This window comes from Paroedura picta, chromosome 2, assembly GCF_049243985.1.
Source record: "Paroedura picta isolate Pp20150507F chromosome 2, Ppicta_v3.0, whole genome shotgun sequence".
Classification (NCBI taxonomy): Eukaryota; Metazoa; Chordata; class Lepidosauria; order Squamata; family Gekkonidae; genus Paroedura; species Paroedura picta.
The window spans coordinates 182648811-182664636 of NC_135370.1; the positions used below are offsets into that span (position 1 = coordinate 182648811).

Below are 15826 nucleotides of genomic sequence, written 5' to 3' on the forward strand. Positions count from 1 at the left end.
AGGCCTCGGCCTCTCTGCCAGACCAGGGGTCCATCCAGTCCAGGGCTCTCCTGATGGAACTGGCTGGCCCCTGTGTGAGACAGGAGGCTGGACTGGATGGACCCCTGGTCTGACCCAGCAGGGCTCTCCTGATGTCCTTAGGAAGGCCTCGGCCTCTCTGCCCTGTTGCTGGCCCTCCAGAGGAACTGGCTGGCCCCTGAGTGAGACAGGAGGCTGGACTGGATGGACCCCTGGTCTGACCCAGCAGGGCTCTCCTGATGTCCTTAGGAAGGCCTCGGCCTCTCTGCCCTGTTGCTGGCCCTCCAGAGGAACTGGCTGGCCCCTGTGAGAGAGGAGGGTGGACTGGAATGGACCCCTGGTCTGACCCAGCAGGGCTCTCCTGATGTCCCTAGGAAGGCCTCGGCCTCTCTGCCCTGTTGCTGGCCCTGCAGAGGAACTGGCTGGCCCCGGTGAGAGAGGAGGGTGGACTGGATGGACCCCTGGTCTGACCCAGCAGGGCTCTCCTGATGTTCTTAGGAAGGCCTCGGCCTCCCTGCCCTGTTGCTGGCCCTCCATAGGAACTGGCTGGCCCCTGTGTGAGGCAGGAGGCTGGACTGGATGGACCCCTGGTCTGACCCAGCAGGGCTCTTCCGATGTTCTTAAGTCTTTATCTCCAGGTAAAACGCTGAGGCAGTCAGTGAGGAGGATGGTTTCCAGGGGATCAGAGGATCAGGGGATCTGCTGTCTATGGACCAAGGGTCTGATTTCACATCTGGCAGCTTTCTGTATTCAGGTGAAGATGCCCATCCGCTTGTTCAGTGGCAACCAAGTCTTTCCTTTGCCTGCATGTTTGGTAGGGGAGGGGAAAGTTCGTTTCAGAACAGGGAAGCCTCTTTGAAATCAATGTTGGCTGTTCGCTTTTTCTTTCTCAGAGAGTTAAATTGCTTTGGCTTCAGCCTGTCCCTCCTGACCTCCTATATGCCTCAGATCGAAACGCCCTTGACGCTGCTTCCTGTGCAGCTTGGCCTCTGCCTTCCTGCCCACAGGCCCATGTTTTCCTTCCACAAGCCGGCTCCCCAGAGGTCTTCAGCCCTGACGGATGCTGATTAGCTCACCTGCCGGGTGAGCAGGCAGAGGATGGAAAATCCACAGGTAAAGACCCTTTGGGAACGGCACCGGTGTTTGCAAGTGGAAAATAAAAGCAGGGAGATCCTTGGGGAAGCTGGTTTGGGAGTGCAGCTTGGGCCCTGCCCCTCCACTGCATCCCCTCCTCCTTCCTTCCTTCCTCAGCTGTTTCTCATGAGGCTTGGTCCTCTGCCCTCCCCCCCCCCACTGAATCATTCATGGCACAAGAACTGTAATTCGGAGAGCTGGGTTCCATTCCCCACTCCTCCTCCACGTGAAGATGACCTTGGGCCTTGCTCATTTCTCTCAGAGCTCTCTCAGCCCCACCTACCTCCCAGGATGCGTGTTATGGGGAGAGGAAGGGAAGCCGCTTGGAGACTCCTTCAGGTGGAGAAGATCCAGCTCTTCTTCTGGGCTCGGCTATTTTGGCAGAAGATACTTTTTGCAGCTACACAAACCACACAGCCAGAGCAGAAATGCAGCATAGCACTGATTGGACAAGGTCTGAGTCCAGAGGCACCTCGAAGACCAACAAAGCTTAAATCTGACCATAAGCTGTTGTGTGCCTGCACATGGATGTATATCCCCAGAATTAAACACTGTAGTCTTCGAGGTGCCTCTGGATCAAAAATTTATTCTGCTGCTTCAGGCAAGCGTGGCTGCCCGCCTGAATCTAGCTCCACGAAAAGCATGTCTGCTTAGAAATAAACCCTTCTTTGTTCAGTGGGGTGTGCCCCCAGATAAGCCCACAGCTGTGTTGCCACCATGGTTTCCTGTCTGCAATCACAGCATTAAAGGGAGGCCTTTCAGATAACCCTCTGTTTTCCATCCCCGCCCTGACCATAATGACACTTACACACCGGCCGGGATATTCACTCTCACCCATTCCCAGAGACCCTGGCCTCCCCCTCCCCTCCTGTCTCTTCCTCCACCAGCTAATGTCAAAAGGTAGCTCATTGTGGCTTGTTTTGTCAACAGCGCTGGTGAACAGGTAATAAGAGGAATCTGCCAGCAGGTGGCACTGTGAGCCAAGGGGTGGGATTGCCTGGCTGTTCAACATCTTCATGTGCCCTCTGGCCCAGCTGGTCCCGAGATTCAGGCTGGGGGGTCACCAGAAGGCAGATGACACCCAGCTCTATTTCCTGATGGGGCAGGACAGGAATCGCACCTGCCCAGCCTGGCTGGGGTGCAACTTGGCATCGTGCCATCTGCCAGGAATCTCAGGGTGATTCCGGATACTTCCCTATTAATGGAGGCGCAGGTCATGAAAACTGCCCAGCAGGTGGTTCTCCAGTCTGGCACCCAGTCTGTCTTCTGAGCACCTGGCCACAGTGATCCATAGAGTTGGAAGGGAGCAGACAGGCCACCTAGTCCCACCCCCTGCTCAGTGCAGGGTCAGCCTCCAGGAAAAATATCTGTCCAGCCGCTGCTTGAAGACAGCCAGGGAGGGGGAGCTCCCCATCTCCTTAGGCAGCCCCTTCCACTGCTGAACTAGACTCCTAAAATCCTAGAGTGGGAAGGGGCCATGCAGGTCATCTAGTCCCACCCCCTGCTCAGTGCAGGATCAGCCTCAAGCATCCAGGAGAAGGATCTGTCCAGCCGCTGCTTGAAGACGGCCAGTGAGGGGGAGCTCCCCACCTCTTTAGGCCGCCCCTTCCACTGCTGAACTAGACTCCTAGAATCCTAGAGTGAGAAGGGGCCATAGAGGCCATCTAGTCCCACCCCCTGCTCAGTGCAGGATCAGCCTGAAGCATCCAGGAGAAGGATCTGTCCAGCCGCTGCTTGAAGATGGCCAGTGAGGGGGAGCTCCCCACCTCCTTAGGCAGCCCCTTCCACTGCTGAACTAGACTCCTAGAATCCTAGAGTGGGAAGGGCCCATAGAGGCCATCTAGTCCCACCCCCTGCTCAGTGCAGGATCAGCCTCCAGCATCCAGGAGAAGGATCTGTCCAGTCGCTGCTTGAAGACGGCCAGTGAGGGGGAGCTCCCCACCTCCTTAGGCAGCCCCTTCCACTGCTGAACAAGACTCATGCTGTATATGTTTCTCCTTTGATGTCCCCTGCTGTATCGCCAGGGATGTGCAAGATATTGTGACGAGTTCAATGACAGGCCTTGTCTTTCCTCCCATCACATGTATGTTTTATTCTCATTGCCTTAAGAAATGGATTGTGTTTTTCTTCTAAGCTAGAATCATAGCATCATAGAGTTGGAACGGACCTCCTGGGTCATCTAGTCCAACCCCCTGCACTTTTACTGAATCACGAGGATAAGTAAGTAGCATCGCTCTCATAAACATGTTCGCTCAGATTCCTTAGTAATTGGGAGGGATTTAAGGAGGATCCTGAGTTGGATGGGATTCACCTGCTCTTATCTCCATTAATGAAACAGAGCCCAGGTGCAGGGCATCCCTGGAATAAGGAGTTGAGAGGCAGGTGTAATCCATCAACTTGGTTTACCACTTAAGGTCAGGCATAAAAAGGGATGTATCAGCTCGGAATTACAAGCTTCTGTGTCACCTTGGCCAGGTGCTGCATGCCTTTTGGTCAGGGGTCATCTTTCTGGTACTGTTCCGGAGCTGCTGAGAGACATTCTTGCTCAGTATGTATGAATGCAATATTGTAAGAGCTGTAATATCCTTTGAATTATGGCTGCCTGCTAACTGTGCTCAATAAAAGATAGACCCTTTTCCTATCCACTGGCAGATCTAGAAGGCAAGGTCACCATGTAGAGGCAGGCAATGGCCAACCACCTAGAATCATAGAATCATAGAGTTGGAAGGGACCTCCTGGGTCATCTAGTCCAACCCCCTGCACTATGCAGGACACTCTCAACCCTCTTGCTCATCCACTGTCACCTGCCACCCTCTTGAACCTTCACAGAATCAGCCTCTCCTATCCAGCCTCTGCTTAAAAATCTCCAAAGATGGAGAACCCACCACCTCCCGAGGAAGCCTGTTCCACTGAGGAACCGCTCTGACTGTCAGGAACTTCTTCCGGAGGTTGAGACGGAATTTAGAATCATAGAATCCTAGAGTTGGAAGGGACCTCCTGGGCCATCTAGTCCACCCCCCTGCTGAATGCAGTAAACTGACACACTCACCACCCCCACCAATGTGTACTTATCAGTAATCAGCTGGGTTTTCTGCTACTAACAGAAGCGCTTCCCTGTTGAAAATCCCTGGAGCATAGACAACTAACCCATCAGGGAAAAGGTCATACTAGACTCCCTCTGCTTCTGAATGTGAATGAGCCCTTTGATGTGATAATGTGACCCCTGCACCCTCGCGGGAAAGGATGCAGCCCCAGGTATAGGGTGTCCACCCCCAGAGGTGTTATTTTAAGGGGGGGTGCTTAGTTGTATTTATGCTGCCGTATTACATATTATATATTATATGACATTATATCTGGATAGGAGATTCTGGATTGTATATTTTTAAGGGGAATTTTATCCGGGGTCTTTATCTGTTATAACCCTCCACGAGTCTTGTGGGAGTGGCGGGCTAAAGATCGAATAAACTAAACTACTTTCCAACTTATAAGACAAGAAATCCAGCCAGATTCAGACCCTTGGCAGTGGCAAGGCACAACAAGAGAGCGTCTGAAATGTCAGGGAGAACATGCTGGTCCGAAGGTAGGTTGTCAGCCTCCAGCCTGGAGATCACCTGGAATTACAATTGAGCTCCAGGTGACAGATCAATTCCCCTGGGGAAAATGGCTGCTTTGGAGGGGGGACTCCAAATTACACTGAGATCACTCCCCGCCCCATACCCCACCATCCCCAGGCCCTACCCCCAAGTAGCCAGAAATTACTTATCTGGGAGCTGGTAACTGTCTATTGGCCAGCAGGACAGGTGGGGAGCTCCTGATGAAGGAGCAGCAGAAGAAACAGAATTGGCTTTTTATCCTCCTTTTACTGGCTGAAGGAGTCTCAGAGGAGCTTCCATTCGCCTTCCCTTTCCTCTCCCCACAACAGACACCCTGTGAAGGAGGGGAGGCTGAGAGAGCCCTGAGATTACTGAAGGAGAAGAAGAGTTGGTTCTTATATGCCGCTTTTCTCTACCCAAAGTGGCTTCCATTCGCCTTCCCTTCCTCTCCCCACAACAGACACCCCGATGGTAGGTGGGGCTGGAGTGTTCTAACAGAACTACCCTGCAAGAATAGTTCCAAAAGAACCATGATTAGCCTAAGGTCACCCAGCTGGCTGCCTGTGGATGAGGAAGAAGAAGAGTTTTTATACCCTGCTTTTCACTACCTGAAGGTGTCCCAGAGCAGCTTCCGATTGCCTTTCCTTTCTCTCCCCACAACAGACACTGTGTGAAGTGGGTGGAACTGAGAGAGCTGTGTGAGAACTACTCTGAAAACAGTTCTAACAGAACTGTGACTGGCCCAAGGCCACCCAACTGACTGCTTGGGGGAGGAGTGGGGAATCAAGCCTGCCTTTCCAGATTAGAGGCCACTGCTCTTAACCACTACCCCAAGCTGGCTCCTTTAAGCCGGTAATACCTCCGACTCTGCCACTACCCACCACTCAGTTGCAATGAGTAATTCCGTTGATACCCACAGGGTGTTTCTGGCAGTTGCTCAAGTCTCATGTCTTCCGTCCTTAGGTTTCGACCTTTCCACAGGAGAGAGAACGGGGCAGAGAGATCGGCACCTCGGAGCGGTGTATTGGGTGGGGTATATTTCCTCTCACTCTGCCAGGCTGCTCCCACGGCATCGCACCAGACTGATTCCAGGACTAGATCTTGGCTCACACACCCCAGCTTTGGAGTTCAGCTCGTGCCAAAAGATCTGCATTGTTTTCACACGCGTCGTGCACCCAAAGCGCCTTCCGATGGCTTTGTCTTTTAGTTTCTTTTTGCAAAAGAGCAACCTTGGCTTTCACAATTGTGTTATGAAAGCTTTTAAAAAGATGCACAATAATCCCTGCGATCGGGAACATGAGGTGCTTGGAAAGAAGGGTGTGTGTGGAAATTGCAGTTTCTTTGGGAAGCATGAAACTTTATGTGCCGGGTAATCGGATTGTCCCTCCCCTCGGTTTGCACAATCCTTAGGTCTTCTGATGCTAGCTGCACATGTACTGAGGGCTAGATGAAGAAGAAGAAGAAGAGTTGGTTCTTAGATGCCGCTTTTCCCTACTGAAGGAGGCTCTAAGTGGCTTCCAGTCGCCTTCCCTTTCCTCTCCCCACAACAGACACCCTGTGAGGGAGGGGAGGCTGAGGGAGCCCTAAGATTACTGAAGAAGAAGAAGAAGAAGAGTTGGTTCTTATATGCTGCTTTCCTCTACCCGAAGGAGGCTCAAAGTGGCTTCCAGTCGCCTTCCCTTTCCTCTCCCCACAACAGACACCCTGTGATGGAGGAGGGGCTGAGAGAGCCCTGAGATTACTGAAGAAGAAGAAGAGTTGGTTCTTAGATGCTGCTTTTCTCTACCCGAAGGAGGCTCAAAGCGGCTTCCAGTCGCCTTCCCTTTCCTCTCCCCACAACAGACACCCTGTGAGGGAGGGGAGGCTGAGGGAGCCCTGAGATTACTGAAGAAGAAGAAGAAGAAGAAGAAGAGTTGGTTCTTATATGCCGCTTTCCTCTACCCGAAGGAGGCTCAAAGCGGCTTCCAGTCGCCTTCCCTTTCCTCTCCCCACAACAGACACCCTGTGGGGTGGGTGAGGCTGAGAGAGCCCTGATATCACTGCTCGGTCAGAACAGCTTTATCAGTGCTGTGACTAGCCCAAGGTCACCCAGCTGGTTGCATGTGGAGGAGCGCAGAATCGAACCTGGCATGCCAGATTAGAAGTCCGCACTCCTAACCACTGCACCATGGTGTAGATGGTTTTTAAGAGGATGTGGTCGGGTGGTAATAAAAACCTCCCCCCCCCCATTTTCATTTAAATTGTCACCCAAATCGGCATACACGTGAAGGGCCTGCAATGGACAAAGATGTTCCCATGCTAATAATGGAGCAAGAAAACATATTTTGGGTACTCAGGATCTAGCCTGTGTGTACCAAAGTTCCGTTTCAGACCAACACAGAGAAGAATAAAGCAGAATAAGCTTCTGAAACAGAAATGATTTCTCCTTAATCTCTAGAAAAGAGATGAAATTAATCTGAGCGATTTGTTAAGAATGAGGGCCTTTGATGCACCGGTGTTTTCCTTCTCTTTTTCCTGTGCATTCCTGGCTGGGTGTATTTTTTGTTCGGCTTGTTGCCTTGCTTTCATTGCACAAGGCTTTCTTTTTCATTCTGCATGGATTTTCCTCTTACTTCTGTTTTAACTTTTGTTGTAAGCTGTCCTGAGCCGGAAGTCCTGGAGCTGCAACTAAGGAATCCCATAAGTAAACAAGCAAACAAACAATATTTAAAAAAATCAAAGAAACAAGAATAAATAAATGGCTTCCATCCTTCTCTCCTTGGGGAGAAAGGACATCAGGCAGCAGTGCTGTTGCTCTTACCTAGTTTATCTTTTAAGGAAATTGAATTTTAATTCATTAAACGGAGATTTTTATTTAAATTGGGAAGTCTTTAATGTTGTGTACTTTGTGTGTTGTTACCAGAATAGAACCAGCGTCGTGTAGTGGTTGACAGTTTATAATCTGGTGAGCTGGGTTTGATTTCCCGCTCCTCTGCATGCAGCCAGCTGAGTGATCTTGGGCCAGTTGCAGTCCTGTTAGAGCTGTTCCAACAGAGCACTTCTGTCAGAGCTCTCTCAGCCCCAAATACCTCACAGGATGTCTGTGGTGGGGAGAGGAAGGAAAGGTGATTGTAAGCTGCTTTGAGACTCCTTCAGGCAGTGAAATGTGGGATATAAAAAACAACTCTTCTTTTTCTTCTACCCACCCTGAGCCTCTGGGAAAGGGAGGGACAAAAATGGAAAAGATTAATACATGAATTAAATAAAGGTCACTCGGAAAGTTTCCCTTGCACAGCTAGGGATTCAAACTTTTGTTTCCGGATCCTGATCCAGCATTTTTACCAATGCACCATGCTGGCTCACATTGAGAGCCAGTTTGGTGTCGTGGTTAGGAGTGCGGACTTCTAATCTGGCATGCCGGGTTCGATACTGCACTCCCCCACATGCAGCCAGCTGGGTGACCCTGGGCTCGCCACGGCACTGATAAAACTGTTCTGACCGAGCAGGAATCTCAGGGCTCTCTCAGCCTCATCCACCCCACAGGGTGTCTGTTGTGGGGAGAGGAAAGGGAAGGCGACTGTAAGCCACTTTGAGCCTCCTTCGGGTAGGGAAAAGCGGCATATAAGAACCAACTCTTCTTCTTCTTCTTCTTCAGTAATCTCAGGGCTCTCTCAGCCTCCCCTCCCTTACAGGATGCCTGTTGTGGGGAGAGGAAAGGGAAGGCGACTGTAAGCTGCTTTGAGCCTCCTTCGGGTAGAGAAAAGTAATATATAAGAACCAACTCTTCTTCTTCTTCCTCATCCTCTTCTTCCTCTTCCTCCTCCTCCTCTTCTTCTTCTTCTAGTATGGTTTCCTCATTTGCAAGACCTTGGGCATGGGGGGAAGGCAGCTTTTATTCTCCAGAGTCTTTGTTCCTGTTTACGCTGAGAAGTAGGCGTATTTCTCAATGGGATTGCAGGTGTGTTTGGCCGTCACGGATGAGACTGGGAATTCGTCATGCCCCAGCAGGTGCCATTTGTGTCCCAACAGGCCGAGGTTGGGGACTTGATTTCCAGCAGGGATGAAGAGGGTAGGGCCTCCAGCAGATAAACGTTTAGTGTCGCAGGCACAGAAATGGATATGCAGTCAGGGTGAACAGAATTACATCTGGTTTTGCAAGAAATAAAAAATAAAAAAGAGGCCCGAAACTTCTCTTATCTGAGCTGTGACTAATGGCCTGTTAAGTGTGGGCGTTTTTCCTTCCTTTCGTCAGACACGTCCACTGGGTTTTCTTTGTCATTCTGCATTGGTTTTCTGCTGTTCAGTGCTCAGTTCGCTTTTTGGTTGCTCTTTCCCCTGGTTTTCTGGGAGTGCTTTTATGCCAATTATCTCCTATTTTTGTTTCCAAGTCAAAGGTAATTCAGAAACGTACAGATTTTCTCAAATTTTGTTGTCCCTCGAAGGTTTCTCCGACGGCCACACTGAGATAATTTTGCCCATTCTGCATTGGGCATGTGTAAAAAAGCCCTGGTATTTTTCAGCTTCAGGTATATTAGACCCCAAAAATATTTGAGCCAGCTGTAAGTAGTGTTTAAGAGCAGCGGCTTCTAATCTGGTGAGCCAGGATTCCCCGCTCCTCCACATACAGCCAGCTGAGTGCCTTTGGGTCAGTCACAGTTCTATTACGGCTGTTCTCACAGAACACTTCTGTCAGAGCTCTCTCAGCTCCACCTCCCTCCCAGGGTGCCTGATGTGGGGAAAGGAGGGGAAGGTGATTGTAAGCCACTTTGAGACTCCTTTTGGTAGTGAAAAGCGGGGTATAAAAAATCTTATTATTCATACTGGGATTCAGAAAATATTCAGGACAGCCAAATTTTTCGGCTCCCAGGCATTTAAAATGACTGAGTTTGATTTAAAAGCACACCAAAAATCCGGTCCTGTGGAGAGCAGTGACTTGGGTAGAACTGGATGCCTTTTTTTGAACTCCCACCCCCTTAGAATCATAGAATCATAGAATCATAGAATCTTGGAATCTTAGAATCATAGAGTTGGAAGGGGCCATACAGGCCATCTAGTCCAACCCCCTGCTCTACATAGGATCAGCCCAAAGCATCCTAAAGCATCCAAGAAAATGTGTATCCAACCTTTGCTTGAAGACTTCCCCACAGTGCCTCCTGGCTCCCTGCCACTCCAGCAATCCATTTTGCTTCCCTCCCTTTGGATGGTGGGGAGGAGTGAAAGGGAAGATTTAAATGGCTCCCAGCCATTTAAACCTCAGAAACAATAGCCCACGAGGAACTAGGCTCGCCAGCCAAAACATGAATATTTTAATACCATAAATGTTAAGCAACCTATGACTTCAGTCATCAAAAAACGTTGCTATATAAACAATAATTATGCTAATGACAGTGAACACAATTTCAAAGTACAAATACATGAATATTTCGAATAGAATTATCCTGGATGACTTCTCATCCCAACACGCGTTTCAATACGGCTGGGGCTTCTTTCGGGGGACAGTCCTCCCTTATTTAATTCTGAATATCGTCTGTGTCAGATGTCGGAGGTCTATGGAAGGTGAGCTCATTTAGGTAAAAATCAACCCGTGAGTTCCAAATGAATCCAATGCCCATTTAATGCACTCTAAACTTTAGAGCAGGGGTAGTCAAACTGCGGCCCTCCAGATGTCCATGGACTACAATTCCCAGAAGCCCCTGCCAGCGAATGCTGGCAGGGGCTTCTGGGAATTGTAGTCCATGGGCATCTGGAGGGCCGCAGTTTGACTACCCCTTCTTTAGAGCCTAAAGCTATTTAGGTTATTCACAAGAAATATTCCCAGAAGGGAAGAATTAATGAATGCTCTACTGGCCTTTCAATGGGTGAGAAACCTCAAAATGCCTTGAAATTTTAGGATTCCACTGTCTCAAACAAAATGGGGGTGGGGTTCATCAGCCCGCAATGAAATTCACATGAGACAGACAGAGTGACAGGGATTGGGATTGGGAGCCAAAAGCTTTGAAAATGTTTTTGGCTGTAATGCTTTAGGGCAGCGGTCTGCAACCTTTCTGCGGCTGCGGACCGCTGTCATAGGGTGGGGGGAGAGGGCGACCTGAAGCCCCGCGCATGAGCAGCAGCCCCGGCGCAAACGCACATGCGCGAACTTGCAGTGCATGCGTGTTTTCGTCCGGCAGTGGCACAAACACAAATGCGCGGGAGCACTGCCCATGCACGCACGCGCAAAACTGCTGCACATGTGCATTTGCGATTCCCGCTGGGCACAGACGCGCATGCGTGTTTCCACCGGCAGCATGCCGGCGGCCGCAGCTCCCTCTCCGCGCCCCTCCAGGCCGTGAGCAAATTGGCTGCCGAAGTGGGGGGGGGAGGGAGCCACGGTCCGGTGCTGAGGCCTTCATGGCCCACCACCGGGCTACGGCCCAGGGGTTGGGGACCACTGCTTTAGGGAAGAAAGTTTTTTTTGGGGGGGAACCATTTTTGCAGTTTCTGGCAGCCTATTATTTAAAAGACAGCGGAGCCACTTGGTCTCCCCTGAACTTTTTTTTTTGGGGGTGGGATCAATCCACCTGGAGGGCAAAGCACAATCCAGACAGGACGGACTTCAAAAAATCTGCCAAGATCGCAATCACCGTGCAGGATCAAATGAGAGAATTACAATGAAACGAGGCACACTTGCAAAGAAGGGCTCAAAATCAGTGTGGTTATGCAGCTGCGCTGTGGCATTGGTGAAGAGACCCCCCCTATTTTCAATATAGTGGCCCTAGAATCCTAGAGTTGGAAGGGACCTCCTGGGTCATCTAGTCCAACCCCCTGCATTATGCAGGAAACTCACCACCCTCTCGCTCACCCACTGTCACCTGCCACCCCCCTGAGCCTTCACAGAATCAGCCTCTCGTCAGATGGCTCTCCAGCCTCTGCTTAAAAATCCCCAAAGATGGAGAACCCACCACCTCCCGAGGAAGCCTGTTCCACTGAGGAACCACTCTGACTGTCAGGAACTTCTTCCGGATGTTTAGATGGAATTTAGAATCATAGAGTTGTAAGGGACCTCCTGAGCCATCTAGTCCAACCCGTTGCACTGTACAGGACACTCAAAACCCTATCACTTTTCAAAATGGTCAGCGTGGTGTTGTGGATCAGAGTGGCGATTTTTAATCTGGCAAGTTGGGTTTGATTCCCCGCTTCTCCACATGCAGCTAGCTGGCTGGCCTTGGGCTAGTCACAGTCCTGTTAGAGCTGTTCTCACAGAGCAGTCCTGTCAGAGCTTTCTCAGCCCCTCCTACCTCACAGGGTGTCTGTTGTGGGGAGAGGAAGGGAAGGCGATTGGAAACTTCGTTGAGACTCCTTCGGGTAGAGAAAAGCAGCATCTAATAACCTTCTTCTTCAGTAATATCAGGGCTCTCTCAGCCTCACCTCCCTCACAGGGTGTCTGTTTTGGGGAGAGGAAAGGGAAGGGGATTGGAAGCCACTTTGAGACTCCTTCGGGTAGAGAAAAGCAGCATCTAATAACTTTCTTCTTCAGTAATATCAGGGCTCTCTCAGCCTCACCTCCCTCACAGGGTGTCTGTTTTGGGGAGAGGAAAGGGAAGGGGATTGGAAGCCACTTTGAGACTCCTTCGGGTAGAGAAAAGTGGCATATAAGAACCAACTCTTCTTCTTCTTCAGTAATATCAGGGCTCTCTCAGCCTCCCCTCCCTCCCAGGGTGTCTGTTGTGGGGAGAGGAAAGGGAAGGCCACTGTAAGCCGCTTTGAGACTCCTTCGGGTAGGGAAAAGTGGGGAATAGAAACCAACTTCTCTATAACACGGCAGAGTTAGTTCCTTTCTGTTCCCTTCCAACTGTGTAATGAAAGAACAAAAAAGATGAGATGCCCCCTGCACATCACAAGGGACATTCCACCTCAATTAAAAAAAAAATTGTATCTGCAGAATAAAGACACCAGAGGAAAAAGAACGGTGCATTTGGTGGGCACAAAATTCAAAGTCAAGATTCAAGGCTCTGACAGCTGTCAGTCAGTTGCCTGTGCGGAACGGGCTCCTTCCTGCGTGGCGAGAAGCAGATCTCTGATGGGGGACCTGCCTGGGCAGGGAAGGGATGAGGATGGGACGGCAGAGGCGCCAAGAAGTTCCAGGCCGGCAGTGAGGAGGTGGAGATCTCAGTTGCCCCCACACCACGCCCTGCACAACCGGTTGGGTTCTTTCTTCATTTCTTGTTGCGTGGATTGTTTGTGTGTTTTATGGTCTTGTCGAACGCCTTCGTTCTTTAACCATGGGGCCACCCTAGCAGTAGTAAAGGTGGGAGGAGGGCCTGAAAGAAGGATGAGGGGGCAGGTGGTTATGCCACTCCCAGGGGGCGTGGCAGGGAGGCGGGGCCAGCTGACATCGCTTCCAGGGGTCCTGAAAGCCTGGAAACTTATTTCAGGGGCTCCACTGTGGTCAAAAGGTTGAGAAAGGCTGGTTAACGTACGGGTCGATTCACATTATTCGCCTTTCTCCCTGGGGCTCAAGCAAGCTGGCCAAGATCTGGGTTCGGAAGTCCCTGGAAGTCCAGGAGGTGGAGCCCGGCAAGTCGGGGTGGTGAAGAAACAAGGAAATAGCGTTTGGGTTGTCAGGGGGAAATGGCCGTTAATATATGCTATTTATTAATACGTGAAATATGTTTTGAGTAAGAGTCCCCACTCTTTGTACATAATATTTTGCATACTCCTGGAGTGCACCCACCTGGGGCCGCCATCCCTAAGTACAATGCCATAGAGCTCCCCCCCCCCCGCCCTCAACCAGCCGGGGAACTGTCATTGGGACATGGGCTCTAGCTCCAGCCGATCCCCAGCTCCTGCCTGGAGGCTGGCAACCCTAGCCTCCATTTGAGGTTGCTGTTTGTCTTTGGGGGCGCCTTCCCAGGCGGCCGCGCTCGGTCTCCCGCCGCCCCCGGGAGGCCGGCAACCGGCGCGGGGAGAGCGGCCAGGTGAGCGGCGGGGCGGAGCTTCCACGGAGGGCGTTCCCGCGGGGCCATTGGCTGGGGGCGCGGCCGGGGGGCGGGGCCTGGGCTCCTACCTGTTGCCCGGCGGGAGCTGCCGACTCGGAGGCGCGGCGGGGCCAGTCGGAGCATGAAGCGGCGGGGCGAGCGCGGAGCAGGACAGGGCGGCTCTCCCGGCAAGGACATCGCCATCACCGCCGCCCCCGGGGCCCTCCAGCCGGCCGCCGGGTGAGTCAGCGCCGCCCTTCCCGGGTCTCTGGCGGGCCCTGCTCCACCGGGAGGGTCGAAGCGGGAGGGGGGCCAGATCCCGGCCGGGAGGCTCCGGGAGCTCGGGGGGGGGGAGGGACTCCAGCGGGGCCCGGGGGCCACCCCTTTTCTCCAGGAAACGGAGCTCCGTTGTCTGGAGATGAGCTGCAATTCCGAGGATCCCCAGGTCCCACCTGGAGGCTGGCATCCCCGAACCTTCGTACGGCCCAGTGGCTCAGATTCCACCCCAGGGGATCTGATCGCTGCAGTCTGGAGATGACCGTAATGCTCCTGCCAGGAGGCTGGCACCCCTGCGTGATGCTCCGAGTGCCCTGGGTGCAGATGTTCTCACCCTGCCCACCTTGCAGAGTTCTTTGGAGGATGGAGGGGGGAGAGCTGTGAGTGTCATTTCGATTTAATCGGAGAAAGGGTGGGATAGAATGTGCCAGCTGCTGCCGAGTAAAGATTAATCCTCTTGCAAGGCAAGACATGTTCAGGGGTGCTTTGCCATGGCTATACGCGGCCTGGGTCCTGTCTACCTGCGGGACCGCTTGGTTGTTTATGGCCCCCGCAGGGCTCTCCGCTCTGTGGGAACGAACCTACTGGTAGTCCCGGGCCCTCGGGATGTTCGCCTGGCCTCGACCTGGGCAGGGCCTCCTCGGTCCTGGCCCCAGCCTGGTGGAAGGAGCTCCCGGAAGAGCTAAGGGCCCTGCTGGACTTGTCAGCTTTCTGCAGGGCCTGAAAGGTGGAGCTCTTCCGCCGGATATACAGTTGAGGCCAGGGTGGAGTCCCAATATTCCACCTTAGACGACCTCCGTTGATCGGAGAGATCTGTAAGATCTGAGGCCTCACTCCCGGTAGGAGAAGAGCAGGATGTTGTCTCTGGCTGACAAGGGTAATAGTTAGTCAACAGTTAGCGGTCCACCTGCCGCCTGATTTTGATATTGATGTTGGTATTAATAGTAACAGTTTTATTCAGGGGAATAATGGGGTTTTATTGTATTTTATCTTTTTATCTTTGTAAACCGCTGTGAGCCCAGCTGGGAATGGCGGTATATAAGTGCAATAAAAAAAATTGGCCTGGGTAGTGGCCCTTTAAATTTGCAGGTGATACCAGACTGGGAGGAGTAGCAAACACCTCAGAGGATACAGAGAGAGATCAACAAGATCTGAACATGTTGGAAAAGTGGGCAAATGAGAACAAGATGCAATCCAATTAGGAGAAGTGCAGAGTTCTACATCTGGGTCACAAACACGAGAAGCAGGCAGACTGGATGGGAGAGTCACTGTGTGGGGGCTTGACCTTGGGGCTCTTGTGGACTGTAAGCTAAAAAGGAGAAGGTAAAGATGGCAAATGCCATTTTGGGCTGTATCAACAGGGGCATCACATCGAAATCACAAGATGTCATAGTCCCATTGTATACGGCACTGGTCAGACCACACCTGGAGTACTGTGTGCAGTTCTGGAGGCCTCACTTCAAGAAGGACGTAGATAAAATTGAAAGGGTACAGAGGAGAGCGACGAAGACGATCTGGGGCCAAGGGACCAAGCCCTATGAAGATAGGTTGAGGGACTTGGGAATGTTCAGCCTGGAGAAAAGGAGGTTGAGAGGGGACATGATAGCCCTCTTTAAGCATTTGAAAGGTTGTCACTTGGAGGAGGGCAGGATGCTGTTTCCGTTGGCTGCAGAGGAGAGGACATGCAGTAATGGGTTTAAACTTCAAGTACAACGATATAGGCTAGATATCAGGAAAAAGATTTTCACAGTCAGAGTAGTTCAGCAGTGGGATAGGCTGCCTAGGGAGGTGGTGAGCTCCCCCTCACTGGCAGTCTTCAAGCAAAGGTTGGAGACACACTTTTCTTGGATGCTTTAGGATGCTTTGGGC

At 51.7% G+C, this 15826-nt stretch overlaps 1 protein-coding gene across 1 annotated transcript in view; it reads left to right on the top strand.

Moving 5' to 3' along the window:
* The first annotated feature begins 13768 nt into the window (after positions 1 to 13768).
* ABHD12B (abhydrolase domain containing 12B) overlaps positions 13769 to 15826 on the top strand; it is a 30081-nt gene continuing 28023 nt past the window's right edge. The window contains exon 1 of the mRNA XM_077319031.1: positions 13769 to 13921. Within this exon, the coding sequence (XP_077175146.1) occupies positions 13824 to 13921 (98 nt within the window). The 5' untranslated portion in view covers positions 13769 to 13823. The remainder of the gene's footprint in view (positions 13922 to 15826) is intronic.